The sequence below is a fragment of the Prionailurus viverrinus genome, chromosome F2 (assembly GCF_022837055.1).
Source record: "Prionailurus viverrinus isolate Anna chromosome F2, UM_Priviv_1.0, whole genome shotgun sequence".
NCBI classification, from domain to species: domain Eukaryota; kingdom Metazoa; phylum Chordata; class Mammalia; order Carnivora; family Felidae; genus Prionailurus; species Prionailurus viverrinus.
Genome location: NC_062578.1, coordinates 73,921,840 through 73,946,894, shown reverse-complemented (window position 1 = coordinate 73,946,894; position 25,055 = coordinate 73,921,840). Strand labels below are relative to the sequence as shown.

The window sequence follows — 25,055 nt, the reverse complement described above, 5'->3', positions numbered from 1 at the left end:
GATTCTCTGTCTCCCTCTCTCAGTCCATCCCTCCCAAGCTTGTGCTCTTTCTCTCAGAAGTCAGTAAAACATTAAAAAAAACAAAACTTAATTGAAGGAACCACTTCAAACTTTTAAAAAAGAGGCAAAATACCAGATATAATTTATTTCCATAAAGGCCAAAGAGGAAAAAAACCCCACAGTACTATGTTATGTGAAGTAAAAAGATTAATCAGTGAGATGTGGGTATGAAAGCTGGCGTCAGCATTTACTTGCGATGTGACCTCAGCAGAGTTTGATTTCCCCGCCCCAATGTTCTCGCCTATAAAACCGCACGAGTTAACATGGTGCTATCGTGCCTGCTGACGACCTCAGGCCACTTCTTTCTCTCACCCTGTTGGAAACACGCTTGTCAGTACATGACAGGCCTGTTACGAGTTACTGTTTAATTTTCTCAGGTCTTTTCAGAATTTTCATCCCTCTCTCTCCTACAAAAGGAAACATGCTGTTTTCGTGAAGTTCGTGAAGCCCGCAAGTTGGTCACCAGACAAGGGTGGCATCGAAATAGTGATGTGCTTTCAGGATTCTAAGAAAGTCACTCTTTGCAAAGGAAAAGAATAACCTATGACAAGACAGGACAAGCGTAAAAGTCTAAAAAATGTGGCTGAATAAATCCATTACACAACCACACAGAAACGCCATGCCGTGTGTATTTACACTGGCACCTAATCCAGGAAGGGGACAGCGGTGAGCCAGCCGGCAAAGCATCAGGAGAGTGAACGAAAATCTCACCAATTGCTTTCTTCAGTGCTTCAAAGGTGATTTCTTCAGTGTTACTAACCTAGGGAAAAGAGATTTGACGTAAAACAGAGTTACGAAAGGTCAACACACAAATAATATCTTCACCCAGTTACAAGTATCTAAGAACAGATTTCAACAGATTTTTTCCTTCTTTGTGTGCGCCGGGTTTGTGATTACATCCACTCTGTCCCTGGTGGTGACAAGGGTCTACTGCAGTGACTACTGCGAGGCTGGCGGCATCAGCCCCCTCCCGGCAGCCGAAGCACCACCGAGTCACAGAACTCAATCCCCAGTCGCCGCGTGGGCAAGGCCCGAGTCCCGCTGGCTGAGCCAGGCTTCGTAGGCAAACGGTGCTTGGAGGTATTCAAGGCAGAGACCATGTGTACATACGGTCCAGCTATGTAACACGTGAAAACCAAGGCCTCTCCACCGTCTAGATTATCGGTGCCACGTACAGTTTACTATTCAAAAATAAACTGAAAATTTTAACACGGTTTAAGAAAAAGCAAGAATCGCTACTCGGGCAAGTGTTCAATGACTACAGCTAATCAACATCTTGAAATAATTACATTCTGGATGTTCTTAGGTCAACCACCGAGACCTACTCTCCAAAACTACCCTTTATAAAAGGCATGAAATCAACTGCCTTATGATAAGGCAGTCATAGTTTTTATGGCACGAGTGCATTTTCGGGAGTAACACACCCAGCTACTACAGTACCTCCGAATGAAAGTGAAGAAATGATACCTGCGTACTTGCCTGGGCCTCTGGTCGTCCCTAATTTTAGCTCACGAGCGTCTTTCGCTAAGGCTAAGGCGGCAAGACTAACGAAAGCAAGACTTCGTGCCGGGCACCTGAGCTTCTCTGTAACTCAAAGGCTTTAGCGGGAAATCAAGCAGCAAGGGCTCCACTACCTCCGTTTTCCCACTGAGGGCTCATATTTCTAGGTGAAGTCAGATTAAACTTGGGAATCTTCAGTTGCTTTGTTCTAGATATTTGGAGCAGAGACACAGGATTAGGCTCTGGCTCGTTCATTACTGGTACTTAGAAGCAATCTAATATCTCAATGAAAAAAAAAAAAAAAAACCACTGTTATTCTTACAACTGGTCAGGAGTTTTAGGCTTTCGAGGAAATGCTACAGTACAGGGGAAAGAACACCGAAGAAGCTACAAGGCCAGCATTCTTGTGACACATAATTGGTCACGATTACCTGTCTGGTCCCAGGTACGTGAAAAGCTGAAGTACTTTATTCCAAAAACCCTTCTTCTCTGTGGGTTCTTGTCTTCCCGAATTCGCGTGATCATGATGTCCCTCTCCTTTCTTTTTTTTAACCTCCTTTCTCCGACTCCTTTTAAGTCACCTCTTGGCCCTGCCCATTCTGCTCTAGAACAGGCGACTGCCCTCCTGCCTCCATATCTCCAGCCTGGCTACCCCAGGCCCTCCTTACCCAAGGTGGAGACTATTAAAAGGATGTACTAATTGGCCTCTCTACTTCCAGTCTCTTCTTTCCAGTTCAGCCCGGTCACGCTTCTGAGATTCCTCTCATGAAAGCATAGCTCCGATAACGACACTCCCCACATTCCAGGGTCTCCCTACTTCCTACCAGATTACATACAAAGCCCTCAGGTGGGTGTCAAAGCCTTCTGTAATTTGGCTTCCATCTTGTTTCCCAACTTCCCTTCTGTGAACCTGAATCCTATTTAAAAAGGAAAAAGGACCAACTGCTTTATACCAGTGTTTAATGATTCGTATTTTTCACAGTTAGTTCTAGCCCAGAAGGTAATGTTATTTTGTCTTCTCGTATTTGAACAGTCATTCCTAATATGCAAAATCAGATTCCATAATGGTAAACGAGCCTGAGACTCCAATGCGCTCAAGTAGCTGTTGAAGACGAGCCACCCCTTCGCTGGCGCCCAACCAAACTCCAGTGTGTTTGCCTTTGCACACACCGCTTGCACTGGGGCTCTGCAGAAACGGTGCAAAGGCACCAGCCTCGGGGAGTTTCAACACCCCTTTTACTCTTGGTGACCTGAACCTTATTCACGATCTGTAACTCTACCCTAGACTGTACAACGCCCTTGGGGCTGCGTGAAATCTGCTGTTTGTCAATCGGTCCAGGTGCTCTGTTACTTTCACGGACACCTTAGTAATTTTATGGCACCTAGGAGAGCAGCCTCTGACTGATATTACACCAGACTTGTTTTGTTAGCACACATGCAAGCTTCTTTACTTGCATTTGGGAAAAGGCAGGGTATGAATATGTAAAATAAGGGTCTGTTGCTGGTCCTGGACTAAACAAGAATTCTTTGCAGCCAGCCAGCGACTTTAATTTTGTACGAAGAAAACTTCAATATGCACTCAAAATGCAATGTTACACATACAGCCTCCCATCCGTTCCCCCAAATAATCAAACACCGACTATTATCTTTTAGAGAGAAGAACCAAGTGGTGATTTCAGGTTCTACTCATATCCATTATGCATATCAGTCATGCCCATAATGCTCAGAGATCAAAGAATCATGTCAATGCTGCTTTATGCTATTAGTCAAGCTGATAATTTTACCTCAGGAGGCAGAGACATTTCTATTCCATGTTAGCCATTTATCTTCTTGAATATTTTTAGACATCTCTCCATCTATATATCTCCATCCATATATCTATACAGATTTCTATATAAATATATAGATAAGAGATATATAGATATCTCTAATCTATCTATCTATCTATCTAGGGCAATTTTTAGATAAAGTTCACTAAGTGATTCATGGTGGGCAAAGGTTTGAATTGCAAACATTACTAGTGACAAACCTCAAGTAGCCCAGGTATTTCAATAGACTACTGCTAACAATCTGAGTCCTTATTTAGGGAAACAGAAGTTTGCTAGGATCGCAGCTATATAATCTGACTTTCTGAAAAAAGTTACAAGCTCTAAAAGCAGACATGGGATATACCTGAGGATAAACCGAGATGATGTACATAAAATTTCAAATAATTATGATCAAATACAAGAATGTTTTTTAATGAGCGATTTTCTTATTTGTTAGCAAATATACTTAACCATAGTTTGATATTTTGTTACACCATCAACTGTCAGGTGAACACCTAACTGATGTGAATTTCTCCTGTCCATACTATGAAATTAATTAGTTCTGGCCTAGAAGGGAATGTTATTTTGTCTTCTGGTATTTGAACAGTCATTCCTAATAATGCAAAATCATATTCCATAATGGTAAACGAGTTTGAAACTCCAACGTGCTCAGGTAAATCTTCTAATAACCTGTACTTAACTTTTCGGCTCAGTGTGTAGCATATTTAACTTAGGACTCAGAGCAAAGAGAAAACAGGATCTTTAAGAAGTTAACACATGTATTAATGGACTTTTAATTGCAAAATTTATGTGTAAGAATCCTACTGTAGTTAAGTCTTTGTACAAATGCTTCTTCAGTTCATTTTATCAAAACAGATGGACTCTTTAGAATAATCTGAAGTGCTATATATATACTTTTTTAAATAAAAATGGTTAACAAAAGGAGGATGGAATACTAGTCAATAAAATGTATTGCATACTCTTGATAAAATATATAAACTAAGGCTTTGGATTGATTTCTTCCCTCAAAAGGTAACAGCAGGAAATTCATGATCATTAAAACACAGAGCTAGCACAATACCTTCCTGACTAGTAAAAAGTATATAAATTAAAATGGCTTTGAAGAGGTGAATTTAGAAAAGATGATTTTTCTTGAGCCTTAAACTGGCAAGAAACTACACCTGCCACATTTCAAAATGAATACTAACTGCCTCTTCAATTGCTATTGACATTCTGCTTATAATTTCTTAATGAAGCTGATTAATTCTACTTACTGTGGGGCACTGAACAGCATAAAAAGATGTAAGCCAGTCAGCTGTGGCCTGGCCACTAGTAAGTTTTAATTCCCGAAGGTGAGCTGACAAGGATTGGGAGGGGGAGTGGGGAAGAAGGAGGTGAAAGCATGAATTCAGGCAAATTCCTTCCCCCTTTCTGAGACGGATGATCTCTTCTTTATACTGTATCATGAGAAATAATGAAATAACTAGGAAGGCAAGCGAGCCCCAAGGAGAAGGCTGGCTTGACATGCTGGTATTCCGGCATTTCTATTGGACTATCAAAAAATTCTCTGGCGATTTGTGTGGAGTAAGTCGTAGACAATACTAGCTGCTTTTTCTTCCTAAAGCACAGGAGGGTACACTTTTGTGCTCCATTGAAACAGGAGGAGAGCATCAAATCTGACATTTCAAATAAGCCACAGTCCTTACATCTGGCATTGACACAGCGTAGCCTACATGAAACTCATTACGGTTACTATCAAATGATAAAAAACTTTCCCTTATAGATGAGGCTTTGAAACCTTTCAGGTATATTTGCCTTCGCATGAGATTGTACAATTTCGTTTATTCTCAAAATTTGTGTTTCATAAATCTTTAAAAATAAACAGGATCTGGAGAGCTTCCTAATTTATAATAACAGGCCTTATGTGGTATTTTTTACTGATAAAAAAACTTAGTTCTGTTTCACGGATCCTTTTAGTACACTAAATTACAATGTAAGATCTAATGACATCATAATACATACTGTTAAGTTTATGCATCTTTACCGATAGCTGAGTTTCATAAAATGAATAAAAAATAAGCTCAAGGCTAAATCAGATTAATGTACTAATAGTTTTGTTGAGTTGGGGGGAAATTTAGAGTTCTATTTGCTCCTGTTCAAAAGTCTGGAGGGGCACAAAACTCTTTTACACTGACGTCTCTCTCAAGAAAGCCCTCTGCCGGACACCTTCAGCAACTTACCACATCATCAGAAGGGATGCTGTTGGGCAAAATATCCACCTGAATGGATACGGTGTCCACAATGCTTTTTCTTCTAGAAAGTCGATCTTCATCTAAAATAAAAATTGTATTTTCCCCATTATTTGCTAGTGAGAAATAGTATGTCCTTTATAAATTCTACTTCAGATTTCAAAAAATTTTAGAAAGTTAAAGACAGTCTGTTTCACTCTTTCTAAATAAAAGCACTGTGTTCTCAGACTCCTAAATTTCATCAAGCAGATTAAAAAAATAAAATTGGTGGGGTGAACTGAAATAAGGTCAATAGTTTTATTTTTCAATAAGGGGCATTCGCAACAGCAGGAGTACCATTACCTGATAATGCAATCAAAACTAAAAGTCAACACTAAAGGGAGGGATTACAGAATCTAAATGGGGTATGTTCATTTTTGCTGAAAACTCCCAATACTGCCCCTATAGCTCTCATGTTTCCTCAAAAGTGCGAAAGCTGTGCACTAACTGGTTCCAGGGGGCAACTCGGGAGCCCACGTCTGTGAGGATGCCACGAACCACACTTGTGGACCAAAAGGGCCTGCTGCCCCGGGTAGGAGCTCCTTGCCACCCTTCCCGGCCACTCCACTCCACTGGCTCCTGACCTGTTGCTCAAGGCAACCACCTGGTCCGAAAACCCTCCCTTGGCTTCGATGCTCCGGCGCAGCCCCCTGCCCCTCCCTTCTGCACACTGGCTCACTTGTTCCTTCTGCCGCCTCGTCTTCTTAGACCGAGTTACAATCCTGCCCTCAACTGCTCTTCTCGGGAGGCCTTTTTTCATAAAAATCCTGTGTCTTCCTAACCAGTCAGTTCAACGGCTACTCCTTGGCCCACTGCCTGCCTAATTACTTCGTGGAAATTTCAATTTTTTTTTTATTATAATCTCCTCCCATACATGCTTTCCTACTTCAATTTTCTCTTTTCGCATTCAGCACATCTATTAAGTGATTAGGCACCACGTTCGCCGTGAGGGGCAGACTGCCGAATGAAGTCCACTCCAGACTAAAGGCGAAGACCGAAAACAAACAATTACACGAATGATGAGGTGTGATGGAGAAGCACAGGGTGCTAGGAGAACATCCAATAGTCATGGCTTCATCAGAAAAACGGAAGCCACTTTGAGGATCCCGATACACAGAATTAGAGGTTTATTCAACCATGGCTGGAACTGGACAAGTGCATTCTCTCTTCTGAGCTCCAGCTCACTATTTCCAATTTTCTATTCATCAGTTCTACTCCACATGTTCTAAACCCAACTTTAACACATCTCTAATAAACTGTCTTTATCTCACACTGACCTATTTATTTTCAAGAGTGCCGTCATTAATATCCTTCATCTTTTTCGCCTCAATTCTTAGGATGGCTTCCTAGATGATCTAATTGCTCTCCCTTCTATATGAACAGCTATGAGTGCTGTTTCCAGAGTAAATCACTTTCCGTCTCAATTATAATTTTAAAACAAATACGGCTCCCTGACTAATGTAAAGCTTCCCAAGCTTTTGAAATTGGGCTTAAAACATGTCAGCGATAGGTGGAAGAGGCTGCCTCCACTGCAGGCTCTGGTGGCCCCAGGACCCACTCAGCTACTGGAAGTGCCGAGGAGATCAATATCCACACACCGGGCATGTTCCCAACAACAGCTGGGAAGTTCAGGTCTAGAGCCCATGTCTAACAGCACAGTCACTTCATATGCTGGCAATACCCCATCTTTCTAACCCTATTCTGTACAGACTGTGGTTTTCTTCTACTGAAAGGGTCAAGAATGAAGAACTAAATGAAGGCCGGCAGAGATGAAGAAACTGGTTTCTCTCTTACCGACTACTTTTCTACTCCAAGGGAGCTTTCCACGGTAGTAATTAACACTGTTAATCACATGTGGTAGTTCACCCTCTTTGTAGGCAGACAGGAGGACTGCAATTCCAGCTTCTCTGTGGTTTGGAGGGACCATGTAACTAGTTCTGGCCGATACAGTAGAAGCAGTGCTCCAGAGAGCAGCTGCCCCATTCGGCTTGGATTCCGAATGGGATCACGAAGTCGCGCACAGTTAGTCTGAGCAACACATCTTTACTATAAACCACCAAGACCCTACAAGTTTGTTACCACAACATAACTTAGCCAGGGTTCAGCGCTGGCGCTGACACTCTGGGCCAGATAATTCTCGGGCTGGGGTTTCTGGGTATTGCACGATGTCAGCTTCTCCCACTAGAAGCCAGTAGGGCTACCCCACCCCTCCTTGCCCCAGTGGTGAGAACTAGAAATGTCCCCGGGACTCACAAATATTCATTGGCATGGGCAACATCACCCTCAGTTGAGAATCACTGACCCAGTCCATCCTGACCGATCGCAGCCCTTTCTGCAATGTTCCCTGTATGTCACCATCACATCATTAGCTCCTTAAAACACTAACCACATCACTCCGCCAAGCTACCCGCCTCTTGAGGAATTAAAAAGCCGTTCTGGGCTTACCAGCAGTAACTTCAACTGCCCCCTAATTTATCTAGTGTTCAAGTTCAATGTGCTATTCTCCCATCTCTGAGCATACTTTGGCCTGTCTACCTTCCATACCTCCCTACAAACAGAAACCCCTACTGGAAATACTTTCTTACCTGCCCTTCTTTATATCCTCACCACTATACAAATTCTCGTCTTTCAAGGCCTACTTGAATATCACTTCCTCAAAATATCAAATATTACTCCAATTATTTCTACTTACCCCTCTTTCCTCTACCCATAAAAATTTACTATCCATTACGACTGCTCTTTCCCCATCACCCTTCAGTCGTCAATGCCCTTCTAACACTTCCCGGGCCTTGTACTAAGACGTGTAAACAGACACCTTCTCTCATCAACCACAGCAGGGCTCAGTGACAGACTCTGTGCTTTGCATCTGCCACGCAGATATAAATTAGCAAACACGATGGCATCAGTGGCACTGTCACGGCTGACTTGCTTTTGCCCTCGAAGCTGGCCAAGTGTCAAGGTCTCCTCAGAACTCACAACGAGGAACAACCTGCTTCTCACAGAGAACCCCATAAAAGGATTTCCAGGTTAAAATATATAGGCTGATACATGGTATGGAAGAGTCAGCTTTAAGCCCAAGATAAAAATAAAGGGGGAAGAGAGGCATGGGCGCAGGAAAGGAATCACTGAGAGGCAAAATCAATGAGAACATAGTCCAGAAGGAGTGGATTGAAGATTAAACATTTTTAAAGGGAAGAAAAAAAAAAGTAACGGGAAACTCTAATGCTGTATATTCACAACTTTTTTCTTTGGACCTACACAGTCACCTGCTTACAGGTGCCAACTGTAATCAGATCTCATACACAAAGTTCCCAGGATGGAAGCTGACAAGGATGATGCCCTCGTTCGTCCCCATGGGCCACCTGCATCTGCTCCTGACCCTTCCCCAGCCTAGTGAAATGCCACCTCACCGCAGCCTCTCGGACGGACTGTTCTGCTGACTCCAGAGAACTGCCTTGTCACCACCTCAGTGTCTTGATATATACACCCTTTGCAGAGACCCAGGGTTCCCTTCCTCAAAGGGGGCTGGGGCGCTCCCAGGCACCGTGCCCTCTCCACTCTCCCATCCCGCCTGCTACTCTGCACCCTGGATCTGCTACTCACGGTGGTAATCATCATCTCTTCTTTTTGTTTTTAACTAGAACTTGGATGTTAGAAGCAATTCTTAGAGCTATGCCCAATTTCCTTCAGTGATGTTTTGCCGCCACTTGGTTTATCTGTGTATAACGTACGTAACTGCACTGAAATGGCTAAGAAACAGAGGAGACAGTGTGAATGCAAGAATGGCACAGAACTACGTGAAATTGTTCTCAATGTAATTTCCCATGGCTCTATAAAAAAGTAAGACACAGGAACTGACTTCGCTGTATATATTAAGTCATAAATGTAATTAGAGCTGCTATACCACTCAGATTCCATTAAAAATCTACCTGTGGCAAAATGAAATTTCACACGTAATTTACACAAAATTCAAAGTGTCATAGTTTAATGCCAATACGGCTCATACAGATATAACTTTCCGGGCCCTAAAGAAAAAACACAAAATTCCATCTAGAGCTGATGCATATTTACAGAATAAACACAACTAAAAAGTCACTATCACCATGGAATAAAAAGTCAGTGTGATACAGAAGACAATCCCTTTTTTAAAAAAGATTTTAAACCAGAACCTCTACTATTTCTCCAAAGGAGAAAATACTTTTATAAGCATATACTGATTGATATACAACAGGTTTTGATAACGCAGATAAAGGTATTCTTGTGTTATAAATGCTTTTGATCAATAGGACAAATTAACAAAATTCAAAATCCCGACTAAAAAAATGAAGAAATTGAAAAACGACTAATACTATTCTAATGTTTATGTGGCATTTTGTTGTTTTTAAAAGTGCTTTCATGTATCTAACCAATTTAAGCCAAAAGGCTCAGCTACAGTTCCTGCTTCACAGATGAGAGACGAGTGGACAAGCTCAAGGCCGTGTGGCGAAGGCAGAGCCAAGCCCGCATCCTCTTTTTCTCTTCACTCCTTCACCCCGAGAAGGCCTCCTCCCTGGGCCTCCTGCAAGCGTCCCCTATTCCGCTAATTTCAAAATTCTCATTACAACCTCCGAACTCCCACCCAAACCCCAGCCCTGACTCCGACTACAGGGCCCCCGACTGGAATGGCATCAAAGATACTCGACAAGAGGCCAGTCCCCTAAAACTAGCCACTCTTTCCTATTCATTTGTTAATAAAAACTCCTTCCTTCTATCATCCAAGACCCAAAACTACACATAGGCAGTTACATCTGAAATGCATGGTTTCTTCTTTCTTTGCTTAAACTCAGTCATATCACCCAACCCTCCAAAACAAAAGCAAATGACAAAAATAAATGAAGCAGCAAATTCGCTCCACTCTTGCCCTCAGGGGGGCGCCACCTACCCAAGCGTCCAAGGCAGAAACCCCGACAAAATCTTTGGCTTTCTCTTTGCCCCCCCATATTAATCGATTGCTTCCAAATTCTTTCTTGTACGTTTTTCTAGAAGCCACCCACCCGGCTGTACTCTGTCATCTCTCCTGGAGATTAATACAGAGCATTCTAAAGACGGTGCTCCGTCTCCACTGTGCTAAGCTACAACAGAGGAATACTTACTTCTACAGTGCCTACCCCTGTTGACAATCACTCAATGACTCCCCACTGCTCACAGAAGAGTGCAAACTAGTCGACCTGGTTCTACAATTTCCAACTCTATTCCGCCAATTCAGTCCAAGTAGACTTATTTAATACTAATTCCCTGAAAAAGCCATGTTCTTGCCTCCCTCCACTCTTTCATACGTGCTGTCACTTCTGCGGGAAACACGTGTCTAACACTCGCTTCAGGCTCAGCCTAGGAATTTCTCCCTGTGGAAGACATCGCTGGCCCATCAAACCTGAACCGAATGCTCTCCTCACTGCTGCCTGGGACCCCTGAACTTCTCTGATCGGAGCCGTTAAGGTCTGTTGTGACTGCCCAGTTATTTACCCTGTTGGGGGACAAACTGTATCATGAATTAGCTTCTTTCCTATGCACGTGGCACAAAACTGGTAAAACACCATCTTGGGAAAACTGAGAAAAGAATCATTCAAATCCTCTTCCGTGTTCTGTGGTCCAAGATGAAGAACCCCGTTGAGGAAGACTATCAGTTTTGTGAAAGTAGAGGCTTCTACCTATCTCGTTCATTCCTGTTTCTGTTTGCACAGAAGCTAGAACTGTAAATACTCATAGGTACTTATTTAGACAAGTTTACTACAGCCACTGGCACCTCTGATTGATCTAGCTGAGGGGTATTACTGTACCCCTCCTGGAGGAGCATTTCACACATGCCTAGACATGCACTATTCACTCAAATTCTGGGTTGAGATAGAAGAAAAATGCTGTAACTACCTAACGTTCATTGACCGCTTACTAGATGTCAGTCACCAATGGTTCGACAAACTTTAGGCAGACCATTCCTCTTTCTTTCAAACCAGTTGCCATTACATTTCAATCATGTGTCTGCCTTCTCTACTAGATTTTAATCCTTAATATCACTCTATCTTCAAAAATCCCCATGTTTGATATATAGTAGGCAGTCAGTCAGGGTTTGTGGAATGCATGAAAAACTCCATCTGGATCAATAGGGATGACTGAACAATCTTGATGTACGTGGCAAAGAGTTAGCAAAATCAAGAGATTAAGCACCTAACTGAATAGGCAAGGCAGTGCATTCTAGTGGTGTTACCTCATCAAATTATTTCATTTCAACCTCATTATTCTCATTTGTAAACAAAGATAATGCTACCCTCTTCATCATTTTTAAGATTAAATGAGAAAATGAATACAAGCACTTATCTTAGTGACTGGCATGGAGTTAATGCACACTAAACAGCTGCTAATATTTTAATGACGACAGGTATACACGCATGGTACACAAGAAACTAAACACGTTTTGCGTTCTATTGAAGGTATTATTCTTTTTTTTTTTTTTTAATTTTTTTTTTTCAACGTTTATTTATTTTTGGGACAGAGAGAGACAGAGCATGAACGGGGGAGGGGCAGAGAGAGAGGGAGACACAGAATCGGAAACAGGCTCCAGGCTCCGAGCCATCAGCCCAGAGCCCGACGCGGGGCTCGAACTCACGGACCGCGAGATCGTGACCTGGCTGAAGTCGGACGCTTAACCGACTGCGCCACCCAGGCGCCCCTGAAGGTATTATTCTTAAATCCCCTACTTTTAAAAATAAATATCAGATGGTTACACAACACAAAGAAATTTTAATAACCAATTGATCATACAATAAGGTATCCCTGCATCTTCGGACTCTTTCTGCACTAAGGCAGGACGTATGTGCCACAGACTGTTTCTAAACTATCAAAGTCTTAGGACACCTGGGTGGCTCAGTCCGTTGTGTCTGACTTTGGCTCAGGTCATGACCTTGTGGTTCGTGAGTTCGAGCCCCGGGTCGGGCTCTGTGCTGACGGCTCAGAGCCTGGAGCCTGCTCCGGATCCTGTGCCTCCCTCTCTGCCTCTCCCCTGCTCACACTCTGTCTCCCTCTCTCTTAAAAACTATCAAAATCTTTATAAATTAAAAAATCTTATTCATACTGAGGGATTTCTATACAGTTACATAATTAAGTATACACTGAAATATATTCAGAATTCTCCAGTGAATGATAGCAAGGCATTAAGAAAGAGAATATGTCTCTTGGGGGGTTAGGGGGGAGAGCAAACCATCTGTTAAAAAACCAAAAAGCACCATAGTTTTCATTAAAAATTGTTACTCATTACAGAGTTAAAGGAACATGGTAAAAGGAAATAGCAGGGGGTGAAAATACACTATGGCTACTGGGAAGGTGAAGGGAAACTTAATAACTGAACTTATAACCATATAAAACGAACAGGCCACTGGCTCCTTTCTACAAGGGAAATTTTACGAAGCTATTTTCCTAGAGGACGGGGAGGGAAGGGCAAAAGCCAAACTGACACTTGGATTTACCTTTGCGCTTGTGCCTGGGTTTGTGAGGTTTTTTGTCTGAAGGAAAGAGAGCTAAATCCAAATTATAAGAATGAAATATTTTAAAAGTCTTTAAAAAAAAATCTTTCGAATTACAAAACGGTACTGATGTTTTATTCTTAGCACTTTTATATCCGCAAGGACTACAGAATGAGGTATAGAATCTTTTACAGTACAGAATGTAAAAGAAAATGCAAAAGCATTCATTAACATCTCAGAGGATTATGAAATATCCTTGTAATAAATGTATCTATTTTGGATCCACATTATAAAAAAGACAGCTGGTTACCAAGATTGTACTACTTTTAGTGATTAATCCAGAGAGCTACCTAACTCAAACCAAACAGTTCTCATCTACAAGAGAGGTATCTCCAAAGCAAGAACTAGTTGTGCTAGAAAACTGAATGTTTATCCAATTATCAAATGAAAATGGAGGCGTAGGACAGAAATGCTTGGATTTCGTTTTTAAGGTAAAAATTAAATGCAAGATACCATGCAGCAGTTTTGCCTTCAAAACAAGAATTATTTCAGGCAATGAGAGGAACAGAAAGAAATATACGGCACACACAGGAAAACCTATTAAAGCGTCTGAAGGTTTCTTCCACAGCAAACAGTCTGCACTCTTTCCAATAACCACAGTTGCCTAATTCATTCAGCTCAACAGGCACAGATCACTAGTTAAACAAGTTACGTAAATTTCCATAAGCCAAACACAACATGGGCTAATGAGGAAAGATTTCCATTTGCTTTACGACACTGATGTATTAAGTATAGTAACAATCACGTGAGGCCTCAAACTGCTCATGATAAAATCACAGGGCTTTAAGAGATTGGCTAAAGGTTTTCAAGCGCAAAATTCTAAAGTGAAAATAAAACCTCTTAAGCATTTGAGAAACCTCTTAAGCAAGCACCCTGCTAACTGAGTTCATGGAAACGTTACTGAAACGTAATCACCGGAGTCGGGTTCGAACTGCCCTCCCCTTTTACCTGTTACTTGCGGCACATACGGTACCGACAACCTCTCGACACTGTAACCGCTTCCGCCTAGTGACTCCGCGATCTTGTTGGTCAAAAAGCATAAACTTTTGTCATGCTTCTCTAAAGATTTCGGAAGCCTGTCAGGGTGATCAAAACAAAAGTCATGCAGAATTATTTAAATTACTGAGCACAAATAAGTTAACACGCAAGCACTCCAGATCAATGCCTAAAGACAACGATAAACACAACTTAAACTGTAATTAGTAACAGACAAATCGGTGTCATTTTGGTGACTAATTGGACCATAAGAACGCACGGCCTGTGGTCCCATATGTTAAGCATTCGGCTGGGATTCCTTCTCCAGTAACATCCCAATGGGGCAAGTCAGCCTTAATTATTCTGTGGGTCTTCACACAGCAGATGATGAAAAGGAATCAATTCATCTTTAACTTCCATGCTAATTAAAACTGAGAGAAGAAAATCAGAAGTGCAGCTCACTGATGATGAGTGAAGCACGTATTACGATGCTAAATGCTAGGAAGCACTTGCCCAAGAGGAGCATCCAGGTTCACTTTCTGTTCAAACTGCCGTTTACTATCTTATGCTAACACTTTCAGCATCGCACTGCTTTGGCAGCCTCAAGTTTGAATAAAGTATTATTCACATATATCTTCCATTTGAAGAGCAAGGGAGAATGCAGGGCATAACACTGATTCTCCTTAAAACATTCTCTCTCCCACCATGCGACGAGTACCGTTACCTTTTACTGAAGGTCTCGAACAGGGTATTGCATTCACTTAAAGGCTGGCTTATTTATCTATGAGAACATGTTATATTTTAGAGATATATCTCCATATTAAAAAAAAAGGCAAGGTAAGGCTTTTCACCAAGGATAGACTCCATGTGTGCATGAGTCTACATTTATAATGTACGAGAACTTTGTTATAGCAAAGGAAGAAGTCAGATGCGTTAAATGACAGAAATCCAAAACGACTGTTATAAACCACCAGAAACCATCCCAGCAGGAGTGTAATCCTTGACAATCGCCATTGGTTGGTTTCTAAGTCAGTAGTACCCCTTCCTTAAAATGTAGAGAATCAACATACATGCACTTCTCTCTGAAAATATGCTCTGGTAGAAAATAAGGAGCTTCCATAGTTCGAATTTCAATCACCTGAAAAATATCCAAAAACAAACCAAAACAAAATGAAAACCTCGCCCCTCACAACCTGGCTGTGAAAATTCGGGAAACTAAAAACAGAGAAATTAAACATTTATTAAAAACACCGGCACTTTATTTTGGAATTTAAGCTACATTTTAGAGCCCAAAATGCTCATTTTATTTTCACATTTATTATCTCAAATTATTTCAAATTATTTCACATTTATTATTTCAAAACTTCAGGAGATCTCAAAACCATGAGAATAAAATAATACACATAGTAAAAAACAACAGGAACATATTACATTTGATTAAGCCTACCACAACAGGATAAGAACACCTATTTTCTCAAATGCCACTGCCCTGGACCAAGCACTCGGCCCTCAGCACCCTCCCTCTCCTGTGCCATCTTCTGGGGCCCGTGCATGAGGTCTCAATGCGCTTCTGGGATCTGTCCCCTCCACCCCACTGGGGGCAACTTGGAGGGGGCAATCTGCTTTTGTAACATCTGTATCTCTCATGACAGGCATCAAATATTAGCTCAAACAATTGCTTAACGAATCAATGTTTTCTTTCTTAGAATGCACTGAACACCTACATTTTAGCGTGGACTGAGAGATGTGCTTCTAATATTATAAAAATAAGGCTCTCCTTGACCGATATCTTTAAAGAATAAAAATTAGAGTGGACTTTCTCTGCCAGGTAAGTGAAAACATGTATTAAATTGTGCAAGTAGCTATTAAATGAGGTACTGCTGAAAAAAGCTGAATATAGTTGAACGTTTTCTCCAATAATTCAACCTGTGGAGGCACACCTGGGTGGCTTAGCTGGTTAAGTGACCGACTTCTCACGGTACGTGAGTTCGAGCCCCACACTGGGCTCTCTGCTGACAGTGTAGAGCCTGCTTAGGATCCTCTGTCTCTGTCCCTTCCCTGTGCATGTGCACATGCTTTCTCTCCCAAAAATAGACATAAAAAAAGAACATTCAACCTCTGAAATCTGGCTCAAACAGACTGGCTTAAAACAATAACTAAACCAGTATAATAAAAAATAATTTCGATACTAAGATTCATAATGGTTTAAAGGGAAAACAATTATGTAAGAATTCACATGACTTATTCTAGAAGAAAACCACGTATTCTACTTGACCACCACACAAAAAAGTTCTAATAAAACAACAGGCACCAAAGAAAATATAAACACTAGCTGTAGTTTTAGTTTCAATTAGTCACTACTAAAAAAGCGATGCATGTTTTCACAGCATTATCTTTATAATTTGACACACAATCATCAAAATCGAAAATCATCATCTCTGGAAGAAAATCAGTCATTTTTATATAGAAATCAAGTTGAAGAACTTTCCTAAATACGATACCTTGCTGACGTGCTGGCAAAACGCTGGGACGGCTATCATCTGACTTACAAAGTTGAGATAGGCCGCAACCAGAGCCATGATTCCACAGCGATGGAACATGGACAAATTATCCTCATTGATAATCGCACTGTCCTTTAATAAAAAAACAAACATGGCTGACAGATCAAGGTCTTACGCTCCACCAGCATTTTCTCTATGACTATCCTGAAAAACGGCAGGTCGTTTGGAGTGCTGATAAAAATGTCACCTTACAAGAAGTTATTTTTTAAAGAATTCTAAAAGGAAAATAAATGTCCATATACAGAGGAGTTAAATCTCTCAAATAGCTCTGTCTTAGGAAAGTCTTTTGGGGTCGGGGGCAGGAAATACACAAAAAGACACACGTGTATATGTATGCACACATACACATACATGTATCTTACATTAAAATACACATCTGATATGTATTCCCATTACATGCCGCCCTTTTAATACATAACGCTTACACTCCGATTAAACAGCTACATTCGTAACGGCTATGGACTGACCCTCTCCCCCGCCAGACCGAGAGCATGGGCAGAGGGACCGTGCTGTTCTTTCATCACAGTATTCCCATGGCTTTGAACAAAATTAGCACACAACTAATGCTCATTCAGTATTTGTTAAAAGAATGAATGTGATCATAACCTTGAGTATTTTAGATTTAAAAGTAGACGCCTCCCTTTTAAACTTCATGTCCTTGTGGCACCTGGGGGGCTCAGTCGGTTAAGTGTCCGGCTCTTGACTTTAGTTCAGGCCCTGATCTCACGGTTCATGAGTTCGAGCCCTGCGTTGCGCTCTGCGCTGTTAGCACAAAGCCTACTTGGGATTCTCTCTCTGCCCCTTCTCCTCTCCCTCCATCTCTCAGAATAAATACATAAACTTAAAAAAATAAAAATGAAATTAATGACGTTGGATAAAGGCAACACCACTATAAAGATGGTATCTAGTTCATAAAGAAAAATTTTCTTCAATGAAAGATGACGGAAGCATACCTGTAAAGCAATGGCTAATCGAATGAGATCAATGACCACTTCCTCATTGGCCAATTCAATAGTGATAAGAGCAAGAGAAGTATAAAGTAGCTCATAGTTTTTCTGAACATTGTCTTCCTCTTTACAGCCCAAATATATGTGCCGATAGAGTTGTTGCCCATTCTGAAAAGGGAAATGACAGAGGAAAAAGATGACTTTGCTTAAAGTGTAGTAGAGACAGGTGTCCCATGCCCAGAACCACGTACACAGTAGCTCTTGTTACATAACTAAACATGGAAGAGAAACTGAAGCTGATAATCAGATGATCGTATTGTATTACGACTATCAATACCAACAAACGAACTACAAGCTAACATCAGAGTTGAAGAATGAGTCATAAATAAAAACAGCAAGTAGGAAACAGTTCTAGTGTAAACAATGAAAATGCTTTTAGTGATCATTTGAGAAGACAAAAGCAACTTATGGGTTGATTTGGGAAAAAGGTGAAACGGCTGACAGAATCACGGGAGAGACTTCTGCAACGCAGCCTTGGCAAGGATAAAAGAAAACAAAACGTCTGGCTCCGGGGAAATGCGCTCGGGCTCCTGGCCTTCACAGGCAGCCTCCTGTGAGGCGGCTTAGGGGCTGTCAGGGAGGAGCACCCGCAGGTTCTGCTATAGTCTGGCATGGAGGGACCGTGGAGGGACGATGGAGGGACCGTGGGGGACCAAAGGCCAGCCCAGAGCCCTATACGAACGAGGGAGAGGTTACCCCACTCCAGGGACTGCAAAAGGGTCCCCCCAAACCAAACTAATCTAAGTAAGTTGATACAGAATACGGAAGCTTTCCCTATCCAAAGCATTCCTGGGTACGGGGCCAACTGCTAAGTGAGAGCTGACAAAAACAGGAGCGTGTTTCCCATTTAAAGTCACCGCGTGGTCATGAACTCAACTCGCTGCACTGGTTCTCCACACGAACTGAAGCTACAATCCCTGGGCGGCTGGAATGACCACTGTGTTTCTACCCTCCCTGCTGCCCATCCCAATACGATTTACGGTTACGGAGCCCAAGCCTCGCTGTTTTTGAAGCACAGAGCTCCCCAGGTGATTCTGACACGCAGCCGGGATTAAGAACACTAGGGGCTTAGTCTTTCAGACGTGGAGGGACTTGACCTGAACACTCCGGACTTGTTTCTCAGCAGATTCGTCTGGCTGTTCACGTCGGGCAAAGAGCCGATGGGCGAGACCAGCACAGTCTCCTGAGTCCAGAGTCTGGCTCTCTCACATGGTTCTATGCTCGGGCGTGTGACAATGGTGTATGTACTGGGCCCTCCCCGACCGTCTCCGGAATCCTGTGGCTCCCGAACGCGATCGACGTTACAGCTCGCACACGTGGGAGTTTAGATACCGGGCTCCTTAAGCGATTCAAGGTGGTTTTCTACCTCCTGCGTACCCATCATGTTAGACAACTTGAAAATCGAACATTACGTACTACGATAACAGAGCGCAAATCAGCGTGAGGACTTCGCGAAGCGGTCTGGACGGTCTAGCAAATCTGAAGAACCCACGACCCCTTACTTGGCAAGGCCTCTCCTACGGGCCTCAGAGAAACGGGCTGCCCACAGCACACCGCGCGTACAGTAACACTCGCGGCAGCCCCAAACTAAGGACCATTCAAACGTCCCCGGCGGCAGAACGCGTGACTTGGTGTGCTCGTGGTCCGCAACACTACGCGGCTACGCACGTGAGCAAAATTTACCCAAGCAGAGCTAAACGAAAGGAGACCGAAGAGTACACGTGCCACGGTCTGCTTCCTTTCATACAAAATACAAAAACTCACAAAACCCTGCTACTGTATTGTTCAGGGAGCTACAGATGAACACGTAGGTGGCAAACCGTGAAGGGGGGGAAAGAAAGGCAACGAGTCCGTTTTCCTGAAAGAACAGGCATTTCCCGCCGAGGCAGACACGGGGCCGCGGTGGGGCGGGCGCGGCCGCGCCTCCGCCGTGGGGCCAAGCGGACGGTGCCGCACCTGCTCCATTTCAAAACAACTCGTACTTTCTTCCTCCGCGGGATTCCCTGAACCGCCGACACGGTTCCCGAGAGCTCCCCCGTGTGGCGACATTCGGTCAGGAGCAGAGCTTTGGGCACCAGACACTGAGCGGCGACGGCTCTTCCTTGTGCCCTGTGCCCGGAAGCGCAGCCGCGTCAGGAAATGAGAGGCGAAGCAGCGCCTCCCAACGTCAACTGTGAAGCTTCGTGCCTGGGACGCGGTTTTCCAAACACAGACCCAAAGCCTAAGATGTCCCTAAGGCGCGGGGATGGAGCAGTCTTGGGCTGGGTAGTGATATCCAGAGGGCGAGCCATCATCCCCTGACTAGACAGCCCCAACTTTATTTCCTTTAGGCCTCTGCTGATACCGCCACAAGGTGCCAGTTAAAGTTGCGTAAGAAACCAAGCAACGTTTGGACTCACAGAATAAACTGGAAGGTAAATGAAAAAGGCTGTCCAGTTATAAAAATAAAATTGAATTTGACAAAAATGAACAGATTACACCACGATATACCAGAAAGAAATGGCTCATACTAACAGTACCAAACGCTTTGCCAGTCATTTAGCATTATAAAATGGAAGGATAACTAATCCAGAGAACTTTAAAAATTCAAAACTTTTAATAATTTAGACATGGAATAACAGTCTAATCTTTCAGTCCAACTGGACCCTTCCAAACTGGTTGGCTCGCAAAATTAAGCAACGAAAAGGAGTATTTCTGTTACTGTCATACTAGATAAAATAAAATGAATCCAGTCCTCAAATCCAGGATTGCTTAATGTCATTATATAAAGTCAAAACCTGAAAGTTAACTATCAATGAGTTTTCAAAATTCATTCTATTTATCATGATTAAAATTTCTTCAGTGATGAGAAACAACTTCTTCCATTAACTGGATAATATAAAGAAATACTGAAAAAGTAAAAGCTGAAAAGAGTTAATGCCTTTGCCCTATTTATTAACCACTTTTTCATATATAACATAGCCAAACAAAGAATCATTTTACTCCCATTAATTCAGTGACGGTATTTCATTAATCATTTTTTAAATTATTTTAGAAAGAGCATACACATCTGTGAGTGGGGGAAACGGGTAGAGGGAGAAAACAAGAGAGCGAGCGAGAGCGAGCGAGAGCGAGCGAGAGAGAGAGAGAGAGAGAGAGAGAGAGAGTGCAAGTGGGGGAAACAGGGAGAGAAAGAATCTGAAGCAGGCTCCATGCTGAGCAGGAGGGCTTGACACAGGTCAATCCCATGACCCTGGGATCGTGACCTGAGGGATAAAGAGTCAGACGCTCAACCGACTGAGCCACCCAGGCACCCCTATAAATCATTTTTCAAATGAAGGGGTTTTTTTCAATTTTTTAAATGTTTATTTATTTTTGAGAGACAGACAGAGCGAGCGAGCCCTCAATGAAGTTTTAAACTGTAGGGGCATTAACTTGAAACACAGCAATCAACAGTAATAGCAAAATAAAAGATGGTGACAGGGACAAAGCATGGCCTAGTAATGAGCCAAAAAAAGAACGGATGTTATAGACGTCTGCATCTATCTTCCTATGGGGCTGTCTGCTGTTCCCTGCACCTCTAAAGACCAAAGCACTTATCCACCATGACTGGGATTATCTTGAAGCCAGCTGGCATGTTTGTGTCATGGAGACTGTTGTATCCCCCAATGTGGAGCTCAGAATCTAGCAAATACTCAAGCTTTGGATGAAGAATACACAGAAAAATTATTCACTATGCTAAATAACTTTTAAGTGTCATGATTTTCTAAATTCAGCTACCAGCCAAGAAACCTACAAAATTTAAGTGATCGGGGGGCGCCTGGATGGCTCAGTTGGTTAAGTGTCCAACTTTGGCCTCAGGTCACGATCTCAAGCTTTGTGAGTTCAAGTCCGGCATCGGGCTCCGTGCTGGCAGTGCAGAGCCTCCTTGGGATTCTCTCTCTCTGTCTCTCCTTCTTGCTCTCTGCCCCTCCCCCACTTGCACGTGCGCTTGCTCTCTAAATAAATAAATAAATAAATAAATTTAAGTAATCATAATGAAAATCTAGTTAAGTATGATTTAGAAGGGAGGAAATCCTGCCTACCTCATCTTCATATCCCAAATAATGCACAGAATAATGCCTAATACAGTAAACACTCATTATATTTATTTCTTCAATAGTGGTAAGTATTTTCCAAAACAAGCCATTAAAAGTGGAATCAGTGTGTGTGTTTGGGGTGGAGAGGAGTGTGGGACAGAAATTACGGGGAGACATTTTACTCAAAGGAAGAATTTAGAACTACCGTAGCATCCAACAATGCTTAAACACAGGCTAGAAGAGATACCATCAAGATAGGTGTGGTAAGGTGGGAGGGCTAAAGATGGCTTGGGGGCGCCTGGGTGGCTCAGCCGGTTAGGCATCCAGCTTCGGCTCAGGCTCAGGTCATGATCTCATGCAGTTTGTGGGTTTGAGCCCTGCACTGGGCTCTGTGCTGGCAGCTCAGAGCCTGGAACCTGCTTTGGATTCTGTGTCTCCTTCTCTCTCTGCCCCTCCCCCCATCTCAAAAACGAAAAAAAAAAAAAAAAAAAAAAAAAAAAAGATGGCAGCTTGAGGCTTCCAACTCCAAACCTGAATGGCTTCCTTTTAAGGTCACAGATCAATATATAACTACCTAACAAGTCAAACAGCTATAACTTATATCATGCATTATTTTTATGAAAATAATCTTACCTTTTTCATGAAACTTGTGTCTTGTCTACAAATTTTTTCTCTTTTTATCTTTAGGTCAGCTACATCTGGTATTATTCTAGAGACAACAGATCAATTTTTCATGAATAGCACATTTAGTTATAAAATCGTACCTTCTAGGGCATATCATAGTTAGTTATACTCAGGAATTTGAACTTTTCAACACATTTCAATGAGCATTTGAAATAAGCCTATATGTAATGATACTACTGAATTGCCAACCTCAATTAAGGGGAATTTCATAAAATCATCTTGACTCCTGTCATTCCTAAGTTTAAAGCAAAGCCAAAACAAAAGTCACATAACTAGCGATTACTAATAGACGAGATCTCTGCAAATGCATTAAAAGACCTTTAAACATTTGCTCTCTTAATTAATAATTAAATTGCCTCAATACCAATTAAACTTTGAATAAATCTTAAAAATCTTAGATTAAAAAAATCACAATATTAAATACATTAAATTTAAAAACATTATCATTAAGCCTATTTGAAAATGGCCCAATACCTGATCCCTCGAAGTTTTGCCCTGTTGTCATGGCGATCCATGAGGTTATGCATTACTTCCAAGACTAACTGTCTCAGTTCATAGTCTTCCATGAGGGATGGTGATAACAAAGGATCCAGAAAAGACCCAGGCAGTGCAGTAACAATTGTCTTTGCTTTATATCCAGAGGTTACCTGATTACAGGGAGGAAAAACAAAGCAACAAAAAACCTTTCTTATGAATCCTTCTTTGATAAAATGCTCAAACTGTTTTATAAGAACCATAAACTTAGGGGAACAGCAATTATGAACATAACCCTGAATGGAAAACAAAGAGGAAATTTCTAAGGTAGTGAGGATTTTACTGAATTAACAAAAATACCATAATGAAGAGAATAAAATTAATACAAGCACATGCTTACCATGTGCCAGGCACGAATCTAAAGATGTACTGTATGAGTATTAACCTCCTCTTCTCCTCATCCCTATGAGGCAGGCATCAGTGTGTACCCCCATTTGGTGAAGAAGAGGCTCAGAGAGGGTTAAGAATCTATGGGACAGGTAGTCAGTACTAAATGGACACAAGGTATTAGGTAGCAAATAGTACAGGTAAGACCTCAAAATTTTAAATTTAAATTGGCAAATTTTTCTTCTAAAGTAAACAGTTTAGGTTAACAGGAATACATTTTTATTTTGGAAAGCTGTACTTTATTCATTACTTGCTCTGACATTTCCGGATGTCATCTCCATGTTCCAAATTTAAAGCTTTTAAAGAGAAAATACTTAAATGCTATTAAACATTTTAACCATACCACATAGACATTCATTCGGGTGACTAAGTGGTACAATTAGGATTAGAGACGATTTATTCAGGGTACTTGTTTTTAATGAAAAGGCTTAAAAACAAAAGAAATTCCAGGTGGGGAAGCTCTACATTCAGGATTCCAAATATGAACATCTGACATTTACATTTGGGCACTTACTACAATTTGAGGTGATTTTATTTATTTTTAAATGTTTATTTCTTTATTGAGAGAGACAGAGAGACAGTGAGAGGGAGGGAGGGAGGGAGGGAGGGAGGGAGGGAGGGAGAGAAAGAGAGAGGGAGAGAAAGAGGGAGGGAGAGAGGGGAATGTGGGCAAGAGAAGGAAAGAGAGAATCCCAAGCAGGTTCCACACTCAGCTCAGAGGCCAACACTGGGCTCGATCTCACCAACCGTGAGATTACGACCTGAGCCGAAATCAGGAGTGAGAGGCTTAACTGACTGAGCCACCCAGGTGTCCCTCGGACGGAGGTGATTTTATAAGTAAGCAAGGAAATTGGTAGGACAACTGCTACCCACCTAGAAAAGTTAAAAATATATCCAAGTCTCACATCACAGACAAAAATCAACTTCAAAGATGCAGCTATGGAAAACTAAATTTTAGGGGCACCTGGGTGGCTCAGGTGGTTAAGTGTCTGATTCTGATTTCGGTTTAGGTCATCATCTCATAGTTTGTGCGACTGAGCCCCACACTGGGCTTTGCTCTGACAGCATGGATCCTGCCTGAGATTCTCTCTCTCTTTCTCTGCCCCTCCTCTGTTTGCTCTTAAGCATGCACTTTCTCTCTCTCTCTCTCTCTCTCTCAAAATAAAAAAAAAAAGCCAAATTTGAGAAACTTTTATAAGAAAATATAAACAAAATGCATTAGTATCATAAGAGGGGGTAAGGGTTCTTTTTTTTTTTTAATTTTTTTAATGTTTTTATTTATTTTTGAGACACAGAGAGACAGAGCATGAGCAGGGGAGGGGCAGAGAGAGAGGGAGACACAGAATCCAAAGCAGGCTCCAGGCTCTGAGCTGTCAGCACAGAGCCCAATGCAGGGCTCAAACCCACGGACTGTGAGATCATGACCTGAGCTGAAGTCGAACGCCCAACTGACTGAGCCACCCAGGCGCCCCGAGGAGGTAAGGGTTCTTAAACAGCATACAAATAAGAAGGCACAAAACATATGAAAGGACTGATAAATGTTGGCATATTTTGAAAACTTCTGTAAGGCAAGCACAATAACCAGAATTAAAAATGAAACACAAAAGATATTTCTAATCTCTAGGTATGAAATATTTCTT

The 25,055-nt window shown here is 42.0% G+C and overlaps 1 protein-coding gene across 4 annotated transcripts in view; it reads right to left on the bottom strand.

Moving 5' to 3' along the window:
- Nucleotides 1-25,055, bottom strand: part of EFR3A (EFR3 homolog A) — a 105,408-nt gene that overhangs the window by 11,307 nt on the left and 69,046 nt on the right. For 2 of the 4 annotated variants that reach the window (XM_047842738.1, XM_047842739.1), the window contains 8 exons: nucleotides 22,969-23,141; nucleotides 22,444-22,519; nucleotides 17,699-17,860; nucleotides 16,686-16,817; nucleotides 15,255-15,322; nucleotides 14,158-14,285; nucleotides 5,609-5,700; nucleotides 772-820 (listed from right to left, as the gene is read on the bottom strand). In XM_047842738.1, coding sequence (XP_047698694.1) covers nucleotides 772-820; nucleotides 5,609-5,700; nucleotides 14,158-14,285; nucleotides 15,255-15,322; nucleotides 16,686-16,817; nucleotides 17,699-17,860; nucleotides 22,444-22,519; nucleotides 22,969-23,141 — 880 coding nt within the window. Of the gene's footprint in view, nucleotides 1-771; nucleotides 821-1,527; nucleotides 1,769-5,608; nucleotides 5,701-14,157; nucleotides 14,286-15,254; nucleotides 15,323-16,685; nucleotides 16,818-17,698; nucleotides 17,861-22,443; nucleotides 22,520-22,968; nucleotides 23,142-25,055 lie in introns of all 4 variants that reach the window. The other 2 variants (XR_007148686.1, XM_047842740.1) reach the window with 2 other exon arrangements.